The following is a 16,375-nucleotide window of genomic DNA, read 5'->3' as shown; positions in this document are numbered from 1 at the left end:
CTTGAGTGCTCTCTCTATTTCTGTCGGAGGAAACTCTATATTGGTGCTGCTTAGTGCATCTGATAGAAGGATGGTGGTCAGCTTCTCCATGCCCAGTGTGAAGCTGTACTGATCAAACCTGAGGTAAAAGCTCTTCCCGGGCACTGGTATGATTGTTGCCCTTTTGAAGAAGGTGCCGCAGTGAGAGACTGACGGTGTCCTTGAACACTCCTGCCAGTTGGTTGGCACAGGTTTTCAGAGCCCTACCAGGTACACCATCAGGGACCGACGCCTTGCGTGGGTTCAACTTCTTGAAAGATGCTCTGATGTCAGCCTCTAAGACCAGATGCTACAGCGATTCGCGCAGATATATTTTTATCCTCCCTTTCAAAATGTGCATAGAAGGCATTGCACTCTTCAGGGAGTGAAGCGTCACAGCCATTCATGATGTTAGGTGTTGATTTCTAGCATGTAATGGCCTGCAAACCCTGCCCGAGCTGGTGTGCATGTGATTCCATATATAATTTCAATAAGATTTGTTTTTTCACTCTTAAAATAATCCTCTGTAGTTTGTATCTGGACAGGGATGAAGGAGGAAACTCTGAGGAGATGGGTGGACCTCCCCCCCACCTGGTCCCGCCTTTCACGCACCTACCCCCTAGCTAGTCTCACCTATTACCTTCCAGTTTGTATTCTTTCCCCTCCCAACACCTTCGTATTTGGGCTTCTGCCCCGTTCCTTTCCAGTCCTGATTGAAGGTCTCAGCCTGAAACGCTGACTGTTAATTCCTCTCCATAGATGCTGCCTGACCTGCTGAGCTCCTCTTGTATTCTGTGTGTTTGCTCCAGATTTTCAGCTCCTGCAGAATCGCCTGTGTGTTTAGGAGTCATTGATTTAATTAATTCGACAGAACATCCTGTGCTCTACTGTCCGATGTTCCAACTCAGTCCCAGATAGTCAGCTTTGAGACTGACCTACTTCTGACCTCTCAGAGGAAGTGGTTGAAGCAGGTGCAATAACAACACTTAAAATACATTTGGACAGGTACATTGATAGGAAAGGTTTAGCAGGATGCAGACTTAGGTTGGCACCTTGGCTAGTATGGATGAGTTGGGCTGAAGGGCCTGTTCTCCTGCTATATTACCCTATGGTTCCATGACATCATCTCAACCTCCTTAAGAACTAAGGACTGGGCCACCATGGTAGCCTAACAGCTAGCATGATGCTGTTATAGCTTGGGGCATCAAAGTTCAGAGTTCAGTTCCAGCGCTGTCTGTGAGGAGTTTGTCCGCATGGGTTTCCTCCCACAGTCCAAAGGCGCGCCAGTTCGTAGGTCATTGTAAATTGCCCTGTGATTAGGCTTGGGTTAAATAGAATCAGAATCAGGTTTATTATCACCAGCATGTGATGTGAAATTTGTTAACTTAGCAGCAGCAGTTCAATGCAATACATAAGGGCCTGTATTGTGCTGTAGGCTATCAATGTTTCTATATTGTAGTGGAGAAAATAAATAAATAAACAAGTAAATCAAATACGTATATTGAATAGATTTTTTTTAATGTGCAAAAACGGAAATACTATATATTAAAAAAAAGTGAGACAGTGACCAAAGATTCAATGTCCATTTAGGAATCGGATGGCAGAGGGGAAGAAGCTGTTCCTGAATCCCTTCAGGCTTCTGTACCTCCTACAGTGAGAAAAGGGCATGCCCTGGGTGCTGGAGGTCCTTAATAATGGACACTGCCTTTCTGAGACACCATTTCCTGAAGATGTCCTGGGTACTTTGTAGGCTGGTACCCAAGATGGAGCCAGCAAAATTTACAACCCTCTGCAGATTCTTTCGGTCCTGTGCAGTAGTCCCTCCATACCAGACAGTGATGCAGCCTGTCAGAATGCTCCCCAAGGTACATCTATAGAAGTTTTTGAGTGTATTTGTTGACATTCCAAATCTCTTTAAACTCCTAATATAGTTGCTGTCTTGCCTTCTTTATAACTACATCAATCTGTTGGGACCAGGTTAGATCCTCAGAGATCTTGACACCCAGGAACTTGAAACTGCTCACTCTCTCCACTTCTGATCCCTCTATGAGGATTGGTATGTGTTCCTTCGCCTTACTTTTCTTGAAGTCCACAACCAGCTCTTCTGTCTTACTGATACTGACTGCCAGGTTGTTGCTGTGGCACCACTCCACTAGTTGGCATATCTCACTCCTGTACGCCCTCTCGTCACCGCCTGAGATTCTACCAACAATGGTTGTATCATCATCAAACTTATAGATGGTATTTGAGCTATGCCTAGCTGCACAGTCATGGGTATAGTGAGAGTAGAGCAGAGGGCTAATCACACACCCCTGAGGTGCACCAATGTTGATCGTCAGCAGGGAGGGGGGTACGTTATCCCCAATCAGCACAGATTGTGGTCCTCCAGTTAGGAAGTTGACGATTCAATTGCAGAGGGAGGTACAGAGGCCCAGGTTCTGCAACTTCTCAATCAGGATTGTGGAATTAAATGCTGACCTATAGTTGAACATAGGTGAGTTGTTGGGCCGGAAGAGCCTGTTCTGTATCTCTAAATAAAATAAATAAATTTTGAACAACACAGACAAAATGCTGGAGGAACCCAACGGGTCGGGCAGCATCTATGGAAAAGAATAAACAGTCACTGTTTCTGTCCGAGACCTGTCAAAACCCAGCAAGCTCTAATTCCTTATTTTTCAGCAACGTTTAGTAACTGAAGGGTCTCGGGCCAAAACGTTGACTGTTATTCTTTTTCATAGATGCTCCCTGGCCTGCTGAGTTCCTCCAATATTTTGTGCGTGTCGCTTGGATTTCCAGCGCCAGCAGATTGCCTGGTGTTTGAAATAAATTCTGAATATTGGAATGTGAATAGCACTCATTTCTTCTCCCCTCTGGAGCCTTCCAGCCTGCCTGTCCTTTTCTCAGAAGATGATCTCTCCCATCCCAGGAAACAACGACCCGGGAGAAGGAAAGCCGGTGCCCAGCGCAGGCTACAACGCAAAGGACCACAGGAGAATGATTTCATCTCCAGCGAGCGGCTGGAGGGGCGCTTATGGGCCGCCACCAGGGGTCGGGCTGGAGCGCTTGGGGCGGATCTCCGGCGAGGGAGGATCAGCCCACTTTCCACACCGGCGCAAGAATGCGGAACAAGTTACGATTTAGAACGAGAGAGCAAGTTTGCAGCGTAGACCCGCTCATTGGCAGGGGTTTCCCTATCACGCTGTCCTTAGACTGTCTGTGCACAGAGGGGGGAAAAAATCGGAAAAGTGAACGATGATGCAATTTTAGGAGGTGTGGCAATTTTTTGGGGGGGGGGGAATTTCGTCATTGTTAAATTTTACTTAAAAAATAAGGAATTGGAGCTCGCTGGGTCTTGACCGAGAGGAAGAGGAGAGCGAGCACTGCTCCAGCTATCTCGGTAGCATGGCGGTCGAGAGGAACAGGAGGATTTTGCAGGATTTTCAGGCAAATCCGAGCAACCAGACGTGTGCAGATTGCGGAGCGGACGGTAAGTGCCGTAATATTAGAAAACAGGTTCGGAGGGGTCAGGGAGAGTCTTGTATGGGGATTCTCCTTCCTTCCCCCAACCCCGGCTCCTGTCAAACACCTGTGTGCGGGAAGGAGGGTCACGTTAGCATTTTTAATTGTGCATGTGTGTTCATGGTAGTGATTTGAACGTTTCTCGGGAGCCGCTCGTGCGACCTTCCCTTGCGAAGGCAGCGGGGACTCTGAATGCGTGTGTTGCACTGGGTCATGCCACTGATTTGATCATTTCTCGGGAATCGCTGGAGCGACCTTTCCTCGCAAAGCAGCCGAGATTCAGTGTGGTGTGCGTCTGTTCACGCTTTAACAAGGCGAGCCCAGGGGTGGGGTGGGTGTGTATATGTTTCTCAAATTGCTGGAGTGAGCGGCAGGTGTTCCTTCAGGGCGGCCGCTGGACCCCTGGCCAAGGGACGTTGAACGCACTGTTGTATTGTGATGGGTGGGAAATTACAGCACACGGCTCCCTTTCTTAAAACAAAAAGCGTGTTTGGCAACAGGAGACTCTCTAGGGTGGGGGTGGGGGGAGAAGGTTCTAAAAATAACCCTCCCTGGTCACCTCCAACGTAGAGTAAACATGCATCTGTTTTTTTTTGGTGGGTGGGTGATGTGGATTATTTTTGCCCTTGAGCGTGAATCCTGGCCAGAGAGAGAGAAGGGTGTAGAGCTAGCTGTCCGTGAACATTACATCCAGCGACGTCAATACTTAAAAGTGTGTGTGTGTGTGTGTGTGGCGGGGGGGTGGTAAGATATCCTGATTTTCTTTCTGTTTCGGGGTGTGTTTGTGGGGTGGTGCGATGTGCAGGCGGAACGCCAGTGATCTTGTTTTTCCCCTCTCTCTCGTCGAATTTGGAGTGTTTTCACACATTGAAATTCGACAGGTAATTAAATTCTGAACTGTTTATCACAATGACGTAAAGCTAATTTGAATGTGATTTCAATACATTACTGGTACTGAAAGAACAGTAATTTTGTTTCTGAGAATGTCATATCGAGGCCCAAATACAATCACGAGCAGGCTACACCTGATTTTTATTGTGATTTTAAAACTCCCTGTTTGACAAGTGTATTTAAAATCTAGTGTTGGATTACCCTGGAGTGCTGCTTGCTTGTTCCCTTTGATGGCGGTAAAATAGGATGCTCAATTAAACATGAGGAGCAGAATTAGGCCGTGTCGCTTCTTCAGGCGGAATCACTGTTAGATAAAAAGATGAACACCAGTCATTCTGCAGACGCTGGAAATCCACGGCAACACACACAAGACGCTGGAGGAACTCAGCAGGCCAGGCAGCATCTATAAAGAGGAGTAAAGAGTCGACATTTCGGGTTGTCTGATGGTTGTGGAGTGATAATTGTTCCTGAACCGGCTGTTGTGGGACCCAAAGATCCTGTAGCTCCTTTTCAATGGTGGTAGCTAGAAGAGAGCATGTCCATGATGGACATGCCCTTGGTGATGGACACTGCTTTTTTGTGGCAGTGCTCCTAGTAAGTGTTGGGGGGGGGGGGGGGATTGGCCTTTGATCCTTTGATGGACTGGACTGTATCCACCACTTTCTATAGATATTTCTGTTCCTGGAGATGGGTGTTTCCATACCAGACCAAGATGCAACCAATTAGGATGGCCTTTACTGTACGTCTACAGAAGTTCATCAAAGTTTAAAGAAGTTGAGGCACTCTCGTGCCTTCGTTGTGACGGCACTTATTTGCCTTATTCCCGTAACTAGAGCCAAATTCATGCAGAGCAAGTTCACTAACGTTCTTCCAGGGAATAAGTTCAGTGATCCCTACCTAATCTGGCCTTGCATCTTGACACGAGATTCTGCAGATGCTGGAGATCTTGAGCAACGCACACAAAATGACAGAGGAACTCAAGGGTCAGGCTGCATCCAAGGAGGGAAATGAAGGCTGAAACCCTTCATCATGTTTGGAAAGGAAGGGGAGCTAAAGCCAGAATAAAAGGAAAGGGGAGGAGCACAGGGTGAATCCAGGTGGGTGGGGAGGGTGGGTGATAGAAAGTGATATGAGAAGCTGGGAGCTAAGTGGTGGGAGAGGCAAATGGCTGAAGAAGGAGGAATCTGATAGGGGAATAAAGGGGAGTGGATGAGAAAGTGTGAGATGGGGCACAGGAATGAGAGGAAAACTAAGGGAAGGGGGAAAGGAAAATGGAGCACAGTGGTCAGCAGAAGTTGATGTTGTCAGATGAAGTGTTGCATCTCAAGCTTGTGTCTGGCCTCATCATGGCCCCATTCTGTCAGAGTTGTTGGCCTATCGGCTCCTCCAGACCTGCCAAGGCAGTTGGTTCTTTACCCCCCTGTGAAATGGACTGGTGAACTTCAGGAGGGGCAATTATTGATAGAGAACACTTTCCTGCCTTGCCAATGGTGCCTGTAGTTTATGAATACATTTTTTTAAATCACCCTCAATTTGTCCCACATCCCCAAGTGCCCAAGAATTTATCAATTTTGCGACCACAAGAGATTCTGCAGATACTGGAAATCCAGCGAAACGTGCACACAATGGTGGAGGAACTCAGCAGGTCAGGCCCATCCGTGGAGGGGAATAAAGAGATGACATTTCAGCCTGAGACCATTTATCAGGGCCAGGTCTAATGAAGGATCTCAGTCCAAAACACTGACTCTTTATTCATCTCCTTTGATGCTGCCTGACCTGCAGAGTTCCTCCAGCATTTTGTATGTGTATCAAATTCAAAGTAAATTTAGTATCAAAGTGTGTATATGTCACCATATAGTACACTGAGATTCATTTTCTTACAGGCATTCACAGTAGAACAAAGAAATACAATAGAGATAATTAAATATATGAACTGTTTATGACGTAAAGCTAATTTCAATGTGATTTTAGTGCATTACTGACACTGAAAAAAAGTTACTTGTTTCTGAAAATGTCATGTTGAGGCCCACTACAACTATGAGCAAAGTAAACCTGACGTTTATTGTGATCTTTAAATTCCAAGTATCAGCACCTTGTTTGGCAAGTATAATTCAAACTTAGTATTGGATTACCGTGCAGTGCTGTTTGCTTGAGATGTTCCCTTTTATGTCAGTAAGAAAGTATGTTCATTTGAATATAAGGAGCAGAATTGGCCCGTGTCTGTTCAGGTGGAATCACTGTTCAATATGAAGATAAATGCAAGAGATTCTGCAGATGCTAGAAATCCAGAATAACACACACAAAATGCTGGAGGAACCCGGAAGGTCAGCCAGTATCCATAATGAGCCGACATTTCAGGTTGTCTGATGGTTGCGGAGTAATAATTGTTCCTGAACCTGGTGGTATGGAACCTAAGGCCCTTGTACCTCCTTCTCAATGGTAGTAGTGAGAAGAGAGCATGTCCTGGATGATGGGGGTCCTTGCTGATGGATGCTGCTTTCCTGTGGCATTGTCCTTGTGAATGTTTTCAATGGTGGGGAGGGCTTGGCCTGTGATATTTCTGGTCCTGGACATGGATGTTTTCATATCAATTAGGATACCCTTTACTGTGCGCCCATAGAAGTTCATCAAAGTTTAAGGAAGATGAGGCACTCTCGTGCCTTCGTTGTGACGGCACTTACTTGCATTATTCCTGTAACAAGAGCTTTTTGTGGCAACAGCACAGTATGTTACAAACATATGTAACCCTGGATCCCATCCTCCTTCTCTTTCTCCCATTGTCCATTCTACTCTCCTATCGGATTCTTTCTTCTCTAGCCCTTGACTTTTCCCACCCATCTGGGTTCACCTATCACCTTCCAGTTAGATTCTTTCCCCTCCCCCCCCCCCCACATTTTAATTCAGGCATCTTCTCCACACCCCCCCCCCACCCCTAAAGGAGGGTCTCCGTCTGAAACGTCGACTACTCTGCTGCCTAATCCGCTGAGTTCCCCCAGCAATTCGTGTGTGTTGCTAAGTAAATATAAATTAAGTTATACACAACTGGCACTTGTACTAAATAGACATAGACACACTGGTACAAAATTGAGTGAAAGAAAGGGGCGCCTTGGTAGTATAGTGGTTAACATGATGTTATTACAACTCAGCGTGTCAGAGTTCGGAGTTGAATTCCAGTGGTGTTTATATGTCCCTCCTTTGAGCATCAGGGTTCCCTTCAGGTGCTCCAGTTTCCTTCCGCCGTCTGAAGACACGTGGGTTAGTAGATTAATAGATCATTGTAAATTGTCCTGTAATTAGGCTAATGGGTTGCTGGTGCAGCACAAGTGGTTGGCCCAGGAGAGCCTGGTCCACACTGTTTCTCTATAACTGGATGAAAATTATAGGCCAACGTAGCATTAGGTGTCTCGGGTTGGTTTGAGAACCTGATGGCAGTGGGGAAGAAGGTATTCCTGAACCTTGACATGTGGGTCTTCAGGCTCCTGGCCTATCTGGCCAACGGCAGCATTGAGAAGAGGGCATGGCCCAGATGGTGGGGTTCCCTGACGGAACATATCACATTCTGGAGATAAAGATTAAAGATGAGCTTTGTTTGTCACATATACATCCTGACCAATCTGACTCTGATTCTCAATATGGGGTTGACTCTTAATCAACATTTTCGTCCAGAGAGGGGCTATAAGCATTGGTGGCGTAGTGGCATCAGCGCTGGATTTCAGGGCGAGAGGTCCCGAGTTCGAATCCAGCCGGCTCCCGTTAAGAGCTGGTGATCTCTTTAAAAGAAACTCACCGAAGGCAGAAGGCAATGACAAGCCACTGCTGTAACTTGCCTAGTACACGATCTCCCAATACGTCAGAGTGGTGTGGAAGGAAATCATCCACTACCTGGAAATAATTCCGGATGATACCTACCTTACCTTATAAACATCGGGGTGGGCCAAGGCATTCACGTCCTCTGAACAAATAACAAAAAAAAACGTAATTCACTACAACTAGTGTTTATTTCCTTATCCTATTTTTTTTTTTGGCATTTTATCTTGTATCTGTCTTATCTAAGCCCTCCGGTCCATTGATCTCTAAGGAGCGCTGTCACAGGAAAACAGCATTGATCACCAAGACCCCACCATCCAGGCCAGGCTGTCCTCTCACTGCAACCATTGGGAAGGAGGTACAGAAGCCTTAGGCCCCACACCTCCAGGTTCAGGAACACATTACCCTTCAACCATCAGTCTCCTGAACCAGTGTAGATAACTTCTCTCAACTTAATGCTGAACTGACTCTCCAACCTATGGACTCGCACTCAAGGACTCAACAACTCATGTTCTCAGTATTATTTTTTTTTCTTCAGTTTGCACAGACTGTCTTCTTTTGCATATTGGTTGTTTGTCAGTCCTTGTGTGTAGTTGGGCATTTAAAATGGAATCAATTTCGAGACTCGCATGCGTAGTCAGATGCAAAAGTCCTGTAGTGACCAGCAGATTCAGAACGTTGAACTGTCATCTCTTCTGCTGGGTTCCAAGAGGCAGTGCAGATGCTCCCATTGACGTCAATCACGCCGAGGTTAAGAACTTCAAGTCCCTAGAAGTGAACATCATCATTAGACTGTGGTGGTCCAACCATGTAGACTTCACGGCCAAGAAAGCTCGCCAACACCTCTTCTGCCTCAGGAGGCTAAAGACATTTTGTCTGTTCCCTTGGACTCTTTACCAGTTTTTATTAATACTCAATAGAAAGTGTTCTTGTTGATGCCTAACAACTTGATAATAGCAACCACTCTACAAGTTCCATGGTAATGCCATTGCCAGTGACACACTGTTACAGCTCAGGGTGTCAGAGTTCAGAGTTCAATTCCACTGCCATTTGTAAGGAGCCTTTGTACGTCCTCTGGCTTTCCCTGTCCCTCCAGTTTTCTCCCACTGTCCAATCAGTGGTTAGATTAATTGACCATTGTAAATTGTCTCACTGTTAGCTTAGGGATAATTGGAGTTGCTAGGGAGGTGTGGCTTGAAGAGCCTACTCCATGTTGCATTGCTGAATAAACAGTATAACTAAGTGACTGCAAGAAGCTGCAGAGAATTCTAGACATAACTTGGCGCATCGCTGAATGAGCCTTCCCCTCTATGGACAATCTGTGCTTCTTACCACACCATAAAGACGCCATCCTGGACATTCTGTCTTCTCCACTCTCCCGTTGGGTGGAAGATGCAACCTTTCAAAAGCACATACCACCAGGCTAGGACAACTTTGTTGTGGTCGTCATCATTATGTGCCATGTCACATGACATCATCAGTAAGTGCCTTGTTTTATGTCACCGGTGATCATGGTCTTTCCATGACCATGATTGTTCTTGACATAATGTTTCTACAGAAGTGGCTTGCCATTGCTTTCTTCTGGGCCATTTCCTCACAAGATGAGTGATGCCAGCCATTATTCAATATTCTTCAGAGACCACCAGGCATCAGTGGTCGCATAGCCAGGACGTGTGATGTGCACCAGCTCCTCATATGACCATCCACCACCTGCTCTCATTGTGCGGGGCGTGGGAAGGGAAGGTCTAAGCAGGTGCTACACCTTGCCCAAGGGTGACCTACAGGCTAGCGGAGGGAAGAAGCACCTTACACCTCCTTCAGTAGACATATCTCCACTGTTAAAAGACTATTGATTGGTTTCCTAGAACGATAAATTGGACTCATGACCTCTCAATCTACCTCATTATGATCTTGCACCTTATTGTCTGCCTGCACTGCCCTTTCTCTGCAGCTGTTACACTTTATTCTGCATTCTGTTATTGCTTTACCTTGTTGTTCTAGCACTGTGTAATGGTCTGATCTGAATGAACAGTATGCAAGACAAGTTTTCACTGTATCTCGGTACATTTGACCATAATAAACCAGTTCTAAGTAAAGTCTAGTGGGGGAGCTCATTTATTGCCAAGGTTTTACCAGCTGGAGATCTGATGTCAGAAAATGGGCCACAGATACAGGCTCTTTAGCCCTTCCTGTCCATGCTGACCAGGATTTCCTGTCCACACTAATCCCGTTCGGTAGGCCCAGGTGAGGAGGAAGATAAGACAATCAGATATAGGAGCAGAATTAGGCCATTTGGCTTATTGAGTCTGCACCACCATTTCATAATGGATGTTCTATTTTCCTCTCAGCCCCAATTTCAAAACTCGCTGGACTCGGCAATGGTCCCGGCAGATTGGAAAAATGCTAATGTAACTCCTTTATTTAAAAAGGGCAATAGACAGAAGGCTGGGAATTATAGGCCAGTTAGCCTAACATCTGTGGTTGGCAAAATGTTGGAATCAATAATTAAGGAAACAATAACAGGGCATTTGGATAAACATAGCTTAATAGGACAAAGTCAGCATGGCTTTACAAAAGGGAAGTCATGTTTGACAAATTTGTTGGAGTTCTTTGAGGACATAACATATAAGGTAGATAAAGGAGAACCAGTGGATGTGGTGTATTTGGACTTCCAAAAGGCATTTGACAAGGTGCCACACCAAAGATTATTACTTAAAGTAAAAAATCATGGGATTGGGGATAATATTCTGGCATGGGTGGAGGATTGGCTTTCTAACAGAAAACAGAGAGTTGGGATAAATGGTTTATTCTCAGACTGGCAGTTGGTGACTAGTGGTGTTCCGCAGGGGTCGGTGTTGGGACCCCAACTCTTTACAATCTATATTAATGATTTGGAGAAAGGGACTAAGTGCAACGTATCCAAGTTTGCTGATGACACAAAGGTGGGAGGGAGTGTAATGAGTGCGGAGGACATTGAAACCCTGCAGAGAGACATAGATAGGCTGAGTGATTGGGCAGACATTTGGCAGATGAAATATAATACTGACAAGTGTGAGGTCTTGCAATTTGGCAGGAAAAATAATAGAGCAAGTTATTATCTAAATGGAGAGAAACTGGAAAGTGCTTCTGTGCAAAGGGATCTGGGAGTCCTGGTGCAGGAAACACAAAAAGTTAGTATGCAAGTGCAGCAGGTGGTCAAGAAGGCCAATGGAATGCTGGCTTTTATTGCTAGGGGGATGGAGTATAAGAACAGGGAGGTCTTACTGCAGTTGTACCGGGTATTGGTGAGACCACACCTGGAGTACTGCGTGCAGTTCTGGTGTCCATATTTAAGAAAGGACATACTGGCTCTCGAGGCAGTGCAGAGAAGGTTCACTAGGTTAATTCCGGGGATGGGTGGGTTGACGTATGATGAGAGGTTGAGTAGATTAGGACTCTACTCATTGGAGTTCCTAAGAATGAGAGGTGATCTTATTGAAACATATAAGATTGTGAAGGGGCTTGACCGGGTGGATGCGGGGAGAATGTTCCCAATGATGGGTGAAACTAGGACTAGGGGGCATAATCTTAAAATAAGGGGATGCCGTTCCAGGACTGAGATGAGGAGAAATTTCTTCACTCAGAGGGTAGTGGGGCTATGGAATTTACTGTCCCAGAAAGCTGTGGAAGCTACTACACTCAATAAATTCAAAAAGGAGATAGACATTTTCCTGGATAAAAATGGCATTAGGGGATACGGTGAGCGAGCAGGTAAGTGGACATGAGGCTAGGTTTAGGTCAGCCATGTGATCTCCTGGGCCAGTTTTCGATAGCCTTGATGGGTCGGAGAGGAATTTTCCAGATTTTTTCTCCTCAATTGGCAAATCGGTTTTCTTTTCGCCTGGGTGATCACATTGGTTTGGGCGGGATGAATAATAAAATAAAATGGGCGGCATGGTACCCTGTTGGTTGGCACTGTTGCCTTGTGGGATTCAGTGATAACTAGAGTCAAGATTGGATCAGCCATGATCTTGTTGAATGGCAGAGCAGGCTTGATTGATTGGCCTACTCCTGCTCCTATCTCTTATGTTCTTATGTTCTTATAATTCTCCTGCCTTCTCCCCATATCCCTTCATGCTCTGACCAATCAAGAATCTGTCAACCTCTGCCCTAAATACACTTCGTGACCGCGCCTGTGGCAACAAATTCCACAGATTCACAGTCCTCTGGCTAACAAAATTCCTCCTCAGCTGTTCTAAGTGGATGTCCCTCTATTCTGAGGCTAAGTGGGGAGGGAGAGGATGGAGGAATTGTCATATGTTTCGGGTTGAAAAGATGCATCTGCAGGTGGGAGGCAGTGGGTGGTAGGTAGAGGCAAATAAAGGAGAGAAACCGACGTGGGACAGAGGGAGTCATGCAGGGAGATGGGATGGTGGAGGTAGAGATGGAGACTGCAGAGTGATAATTGGAAACACAGCAGACTAGATGCTGGAATCTGATAAATAAGCTGGAACTAGATATGGTGAGTTGATGCCAGATGGACCCAACTGGGGAAGGGTATAGCAGATCCTGAAATTGGTTGGTTGGCAAATTCCCTGTTGCTGTTGTAGCCCATCCTCTTCAAAGGTCAATGTATTGTGTGTTCAGAGATACTCCTCTCCACACCAGTGTTATAACGTCTGGTTATTTGAGTTACTGTCACCTTCCTGTCAGCTTGAACCAGTCCGGCCGTTCTCCTCTGACCTCTCTAATTGACAAGGCATTTTCACCCACACAACTGCCGCTTGTTGGATGGTTTTTGGTTTTTGCAACATTCTCTGTAAAGTCCAGAAACTGTTGTGTGTGAAAATCCCAGGAGATCAGCAGTTTCTGAGATTCTCAAACCACCCCGTCTGGCACCAACAATCATTCCACGGTCAAAGTCACTCAGATCACATTTCTTCCCCATTCTGATGATTGGTCTGAAAAAACAACTGAAACTCTTGACCATGTCTGCATGCTTTTATGCACGAAGTTGCTGCCACTTGATTGTCTGATTAGATACTTGCTTTAATGAGCAGGTGTACCTAATAAAGTGGCCACTGAGTGCATGTAGTAATTGGTGCAGGCCATTCTGGTAGAGAGGGCAGCCAGAGATGGTTGGGACGAGATATTAGTGTTCACACCATCAGGTTGGGGACTGGCCATTTGGAATATGAGGTGTTCCTCCAAACAGAGTAAAGCCTCATGACAGTGAAGGAGTTGTTTTTTTCATTATGTGCTGTGTCATTATGACGTAGGTGAACATGGTCTTTCCATGGCCATGCTGAATTTTTTACTGCAGAAGTAGTTTGCCAATGCCTTCTTCTGGGCAGTGTCTTTACAAGGCAGGTGATCCCAGCCATTATCAGTACTCTTCAGAGATAATCTGCCTGGCATCAATGATTGCATAACCAAGACTTGTGATATAACCATATAACAATCACAGCATGGAAACAGGCCATCTCGGCCCTCCTAGTCCGTGCCGATATGTACCAACTGCTTATACAACCATCCACCAACTGCTCCCATGGCTTCACGTGACCATGATCTGGGGTTGCACCTTGCCCAAGGGTGACTTGTAGGTTGTACGGGGGGGGGGGGGGAAGGAGCACTTTATACCTCCTTGGGTAGAGATGCATCTCCACCACGCCACACAATTAGAGGAAGTCGTGGGCAAACACTGAAGTATGGTGATGAGAAGTTGAATTGAAATGGGTCCTCCAATTGGCATCAGGCTGCACTGGGAGCCCCGGATACAATAGAAAACTCTGACAGTTCCGTAGGAGAATCGTTGCCTCACCTTTAAGGATGTTTTTGGGCCCTGAATGGTGGTAGTGAAGGGGGAGATGAATAGGCAGGTGTGCCAGGAAGGAGATTAGAGGGGAGCGATGAGTGGACAAGGGGATTGTGTGTGTGGAGGGTGGGGTAGGGTGCAGGAGGGAAAAGTGCACTTGGAGTTTGGATTCTGTTGGAGGTGGTAGGAGTTATGGAGAATGACTTGCTGGATACAGAGAGTCGTGGGACGGGAGATAACGACAGGAGATCCTCCAGCAGTTGTTCTTTTGCATTTCAGCTGCTTGTCCTTTGCTTTAGCCAGATGACCACAAGACGTAGCAGCAGAATCAGGCCATTTGGCCCTTACAGTCTGCTTGCCATTCCATCACGGCTGATTTATTATCCCTTGAGGAATTTAACGTTGTTGGCCCTCTCCACCTCTGATCCCCCAGTAAGAAATGGCTCACAGTCCTCCGGTTTCCTCCTCCTAAAGTCAATAATCATTTCCTTGGTCTTGCTAACACTGAGTGGGAGGTTGTTGTAACAGCACTCAGCCAGACTTTCAATTTCCCTCCTCTCTGCTGATTCATCACCAGCTTTGATTTGGCCAATGACAGTGGCATTGTCAGCAAACTTAAATATGGTATTGGGGCTGTGCTTATCTTCAAGTACTAAGCATAAAGTGAGCAGAGCAGAGGCTAAGCCCACAGCCTTGTGGTGCACTTGTGCTGATGGAGATTGTGGAAGAGATGTTGTTGTCAGTCTAAAATTGACTGGGATTGGCAAGTAAGGAAACAGAGAATCCACTTACGCAAGGAGGTATCAAAGTCTGAGACTTGAAAATTATTGATTAGTTTTGAGGGGATGATAGTGTTGAATGCTGAGCTGTCGTCAATGAAGAGCACCCTAATGAAGGCATCTTTACTCTGGAGAGGTTCCAGGGTTGAGTGAAGACCCAAAGACATGGCATCGGCTGTTGACCTGTTGTGATGGTAGGCAAGTTGGAGTAGAATCCAAATCACATCTCGGGCAAGAGTTGATGTGTTTGATCACCAACCTCAAAGCAGTTCGTCACAATGGATGTAAGTGCTGCTGGACAATAGTCATTGAAGCATGTTGTTTCATTCCCAGAATCATTCTTGTGAACCTCCTGTGAGCCCTTACAATGCCAGCACATAACTTTTACCTAAGAGGCCCAAAGCTGCTCACGAAGTTCCAAGTAGGGTCTGACCGACACCTTGCAAAGCCTCAGCAGTACATCCTTGCTTTTATATTCTAGTCCCCTTGAAATGAATGCTAACGTTGCATTTGCTTTCCTTACTGCTGACTCAACCTTGCCCAGAAGCACTAGTCGGTGAGGGATGCCGATAAATCTCCAAGGTCAGGAATGTCGAGCACGGTGCCCAGGAATGAGCACAAATTGGCTTGTTGAGCTTTATGGGCCGGTATATGCAGGGCTTTTACGGGAATATGTCAGTGTTACTGCCATGTGTGTGAATCATGAACAGTTTGACAAGTCAATAACTGAAAGACTTGTATATTAGTGTTCAATGAAGTGTTTAGCCCTGAACTGGTCCATTGGAGCTACAGCTTGTCCACTGGATTAAAAAAAAACTGAGGAGTTATCCATGTTTCTAATTTTGACATTGACATTGCCAGCAGCTGCTCTCCGGCATAAAGCCCTCTCTATTACCATGGAACCAAGGGGAATAATCAAGGTTCAAAGTAAATTTGTTAACAGTACACAAATGTCATGGTATACAACCCTGAGATCAGTCAGTGTTTCAGGCCGAGATCCTCCAGCATCTGCAGAATAGAGTCATAGCATTAAAGCAGACCCTTTGGCCCATCTATTAAGCCAAACTATTATGCTGCCTAGCCCGATTGACCTGCAGTTGGACCATAGTCATCCATACCCCTTCCAGCTGTGTATTTACTTAAGCACATCAGTCCTACTGTGGTAGGCTACCAACAGCAGCTCATTAGGATCCCCTGTCCTGGGCTAGTAGAAGGTTGAACCGCCTTTTGGCTCCCACTTTCACCACGTAACTTCATAAGTCTTTTAGGCAACGATTCTTCCTCTCACAGGAATGAGGTCTTTGAAACTTATGTTGTCGTTTCTGTAGCTCTGTTTTTTTTTTGCAGGTTAGGGTTCCTAGCCCCATGCTCACCCATCCTCCTTTTGCTGCCTTGGGACTCCCATCCACATACCTATCCAAATTTCTCTTAAATATTGAAATCAAACCCACATCCACCACTTCCACTGACAGCTCGTTCCACACTCTCACCACCCTCTGAGTGAAGCAATTCCCTCTCATGGTCCTGTTAAATATTTCACCTTTCACCTTCAACCCATGACCTCTAG

At 45.9% G+C, this 16,375-nt stretch overlaps 1 protein-coding gene across 1 annotated transcript in view; it reads left to right on the top strand.

The window, feature by feature from the left end:
• The first annotated feature begins 3,187 nt into the window (after positions 1-3,187).
• LOC132399084 (arf-GAP with dual PH domain-containing protein 1-like) overlaps positions 3,188-16,375 on the top strand; it is a 169,803-nt gene continuing 156,615 nt past the window's right edge. The window contains exon 1 of the mRNA XM_059979040.1: positions 3,188-3,505. Within this exon, the coding sequence (XP_059835023.1) occupies positions 3,421-3,505 (85 nt within the window). The 5' untranslated portion in view covers positions 3,188-3,420. The remainder of the gene's footprint in view (positions 3,506-16,375) is intronic.

The sequence above is a fragment of the Hypanus sabinus genome, chromosome 9 (genome assembly GCF_030144855.1).
Source record: "Hypanus sabinus isolate sHypSab1 chromosome 9, sHypSab1.hap1, whole genome shotgun sequence".
Taxonomy (NCBI): domain Eukaryota; kingdom Metazoa; phylum Chordata; class Chondrichthyes; order Myliobatiformes; family Dasyatidae; genus Hypanus; species Hypanus sabinus.
This window is presented reverse-complemented; position numbering and strand designations above follow the sequence as displayed.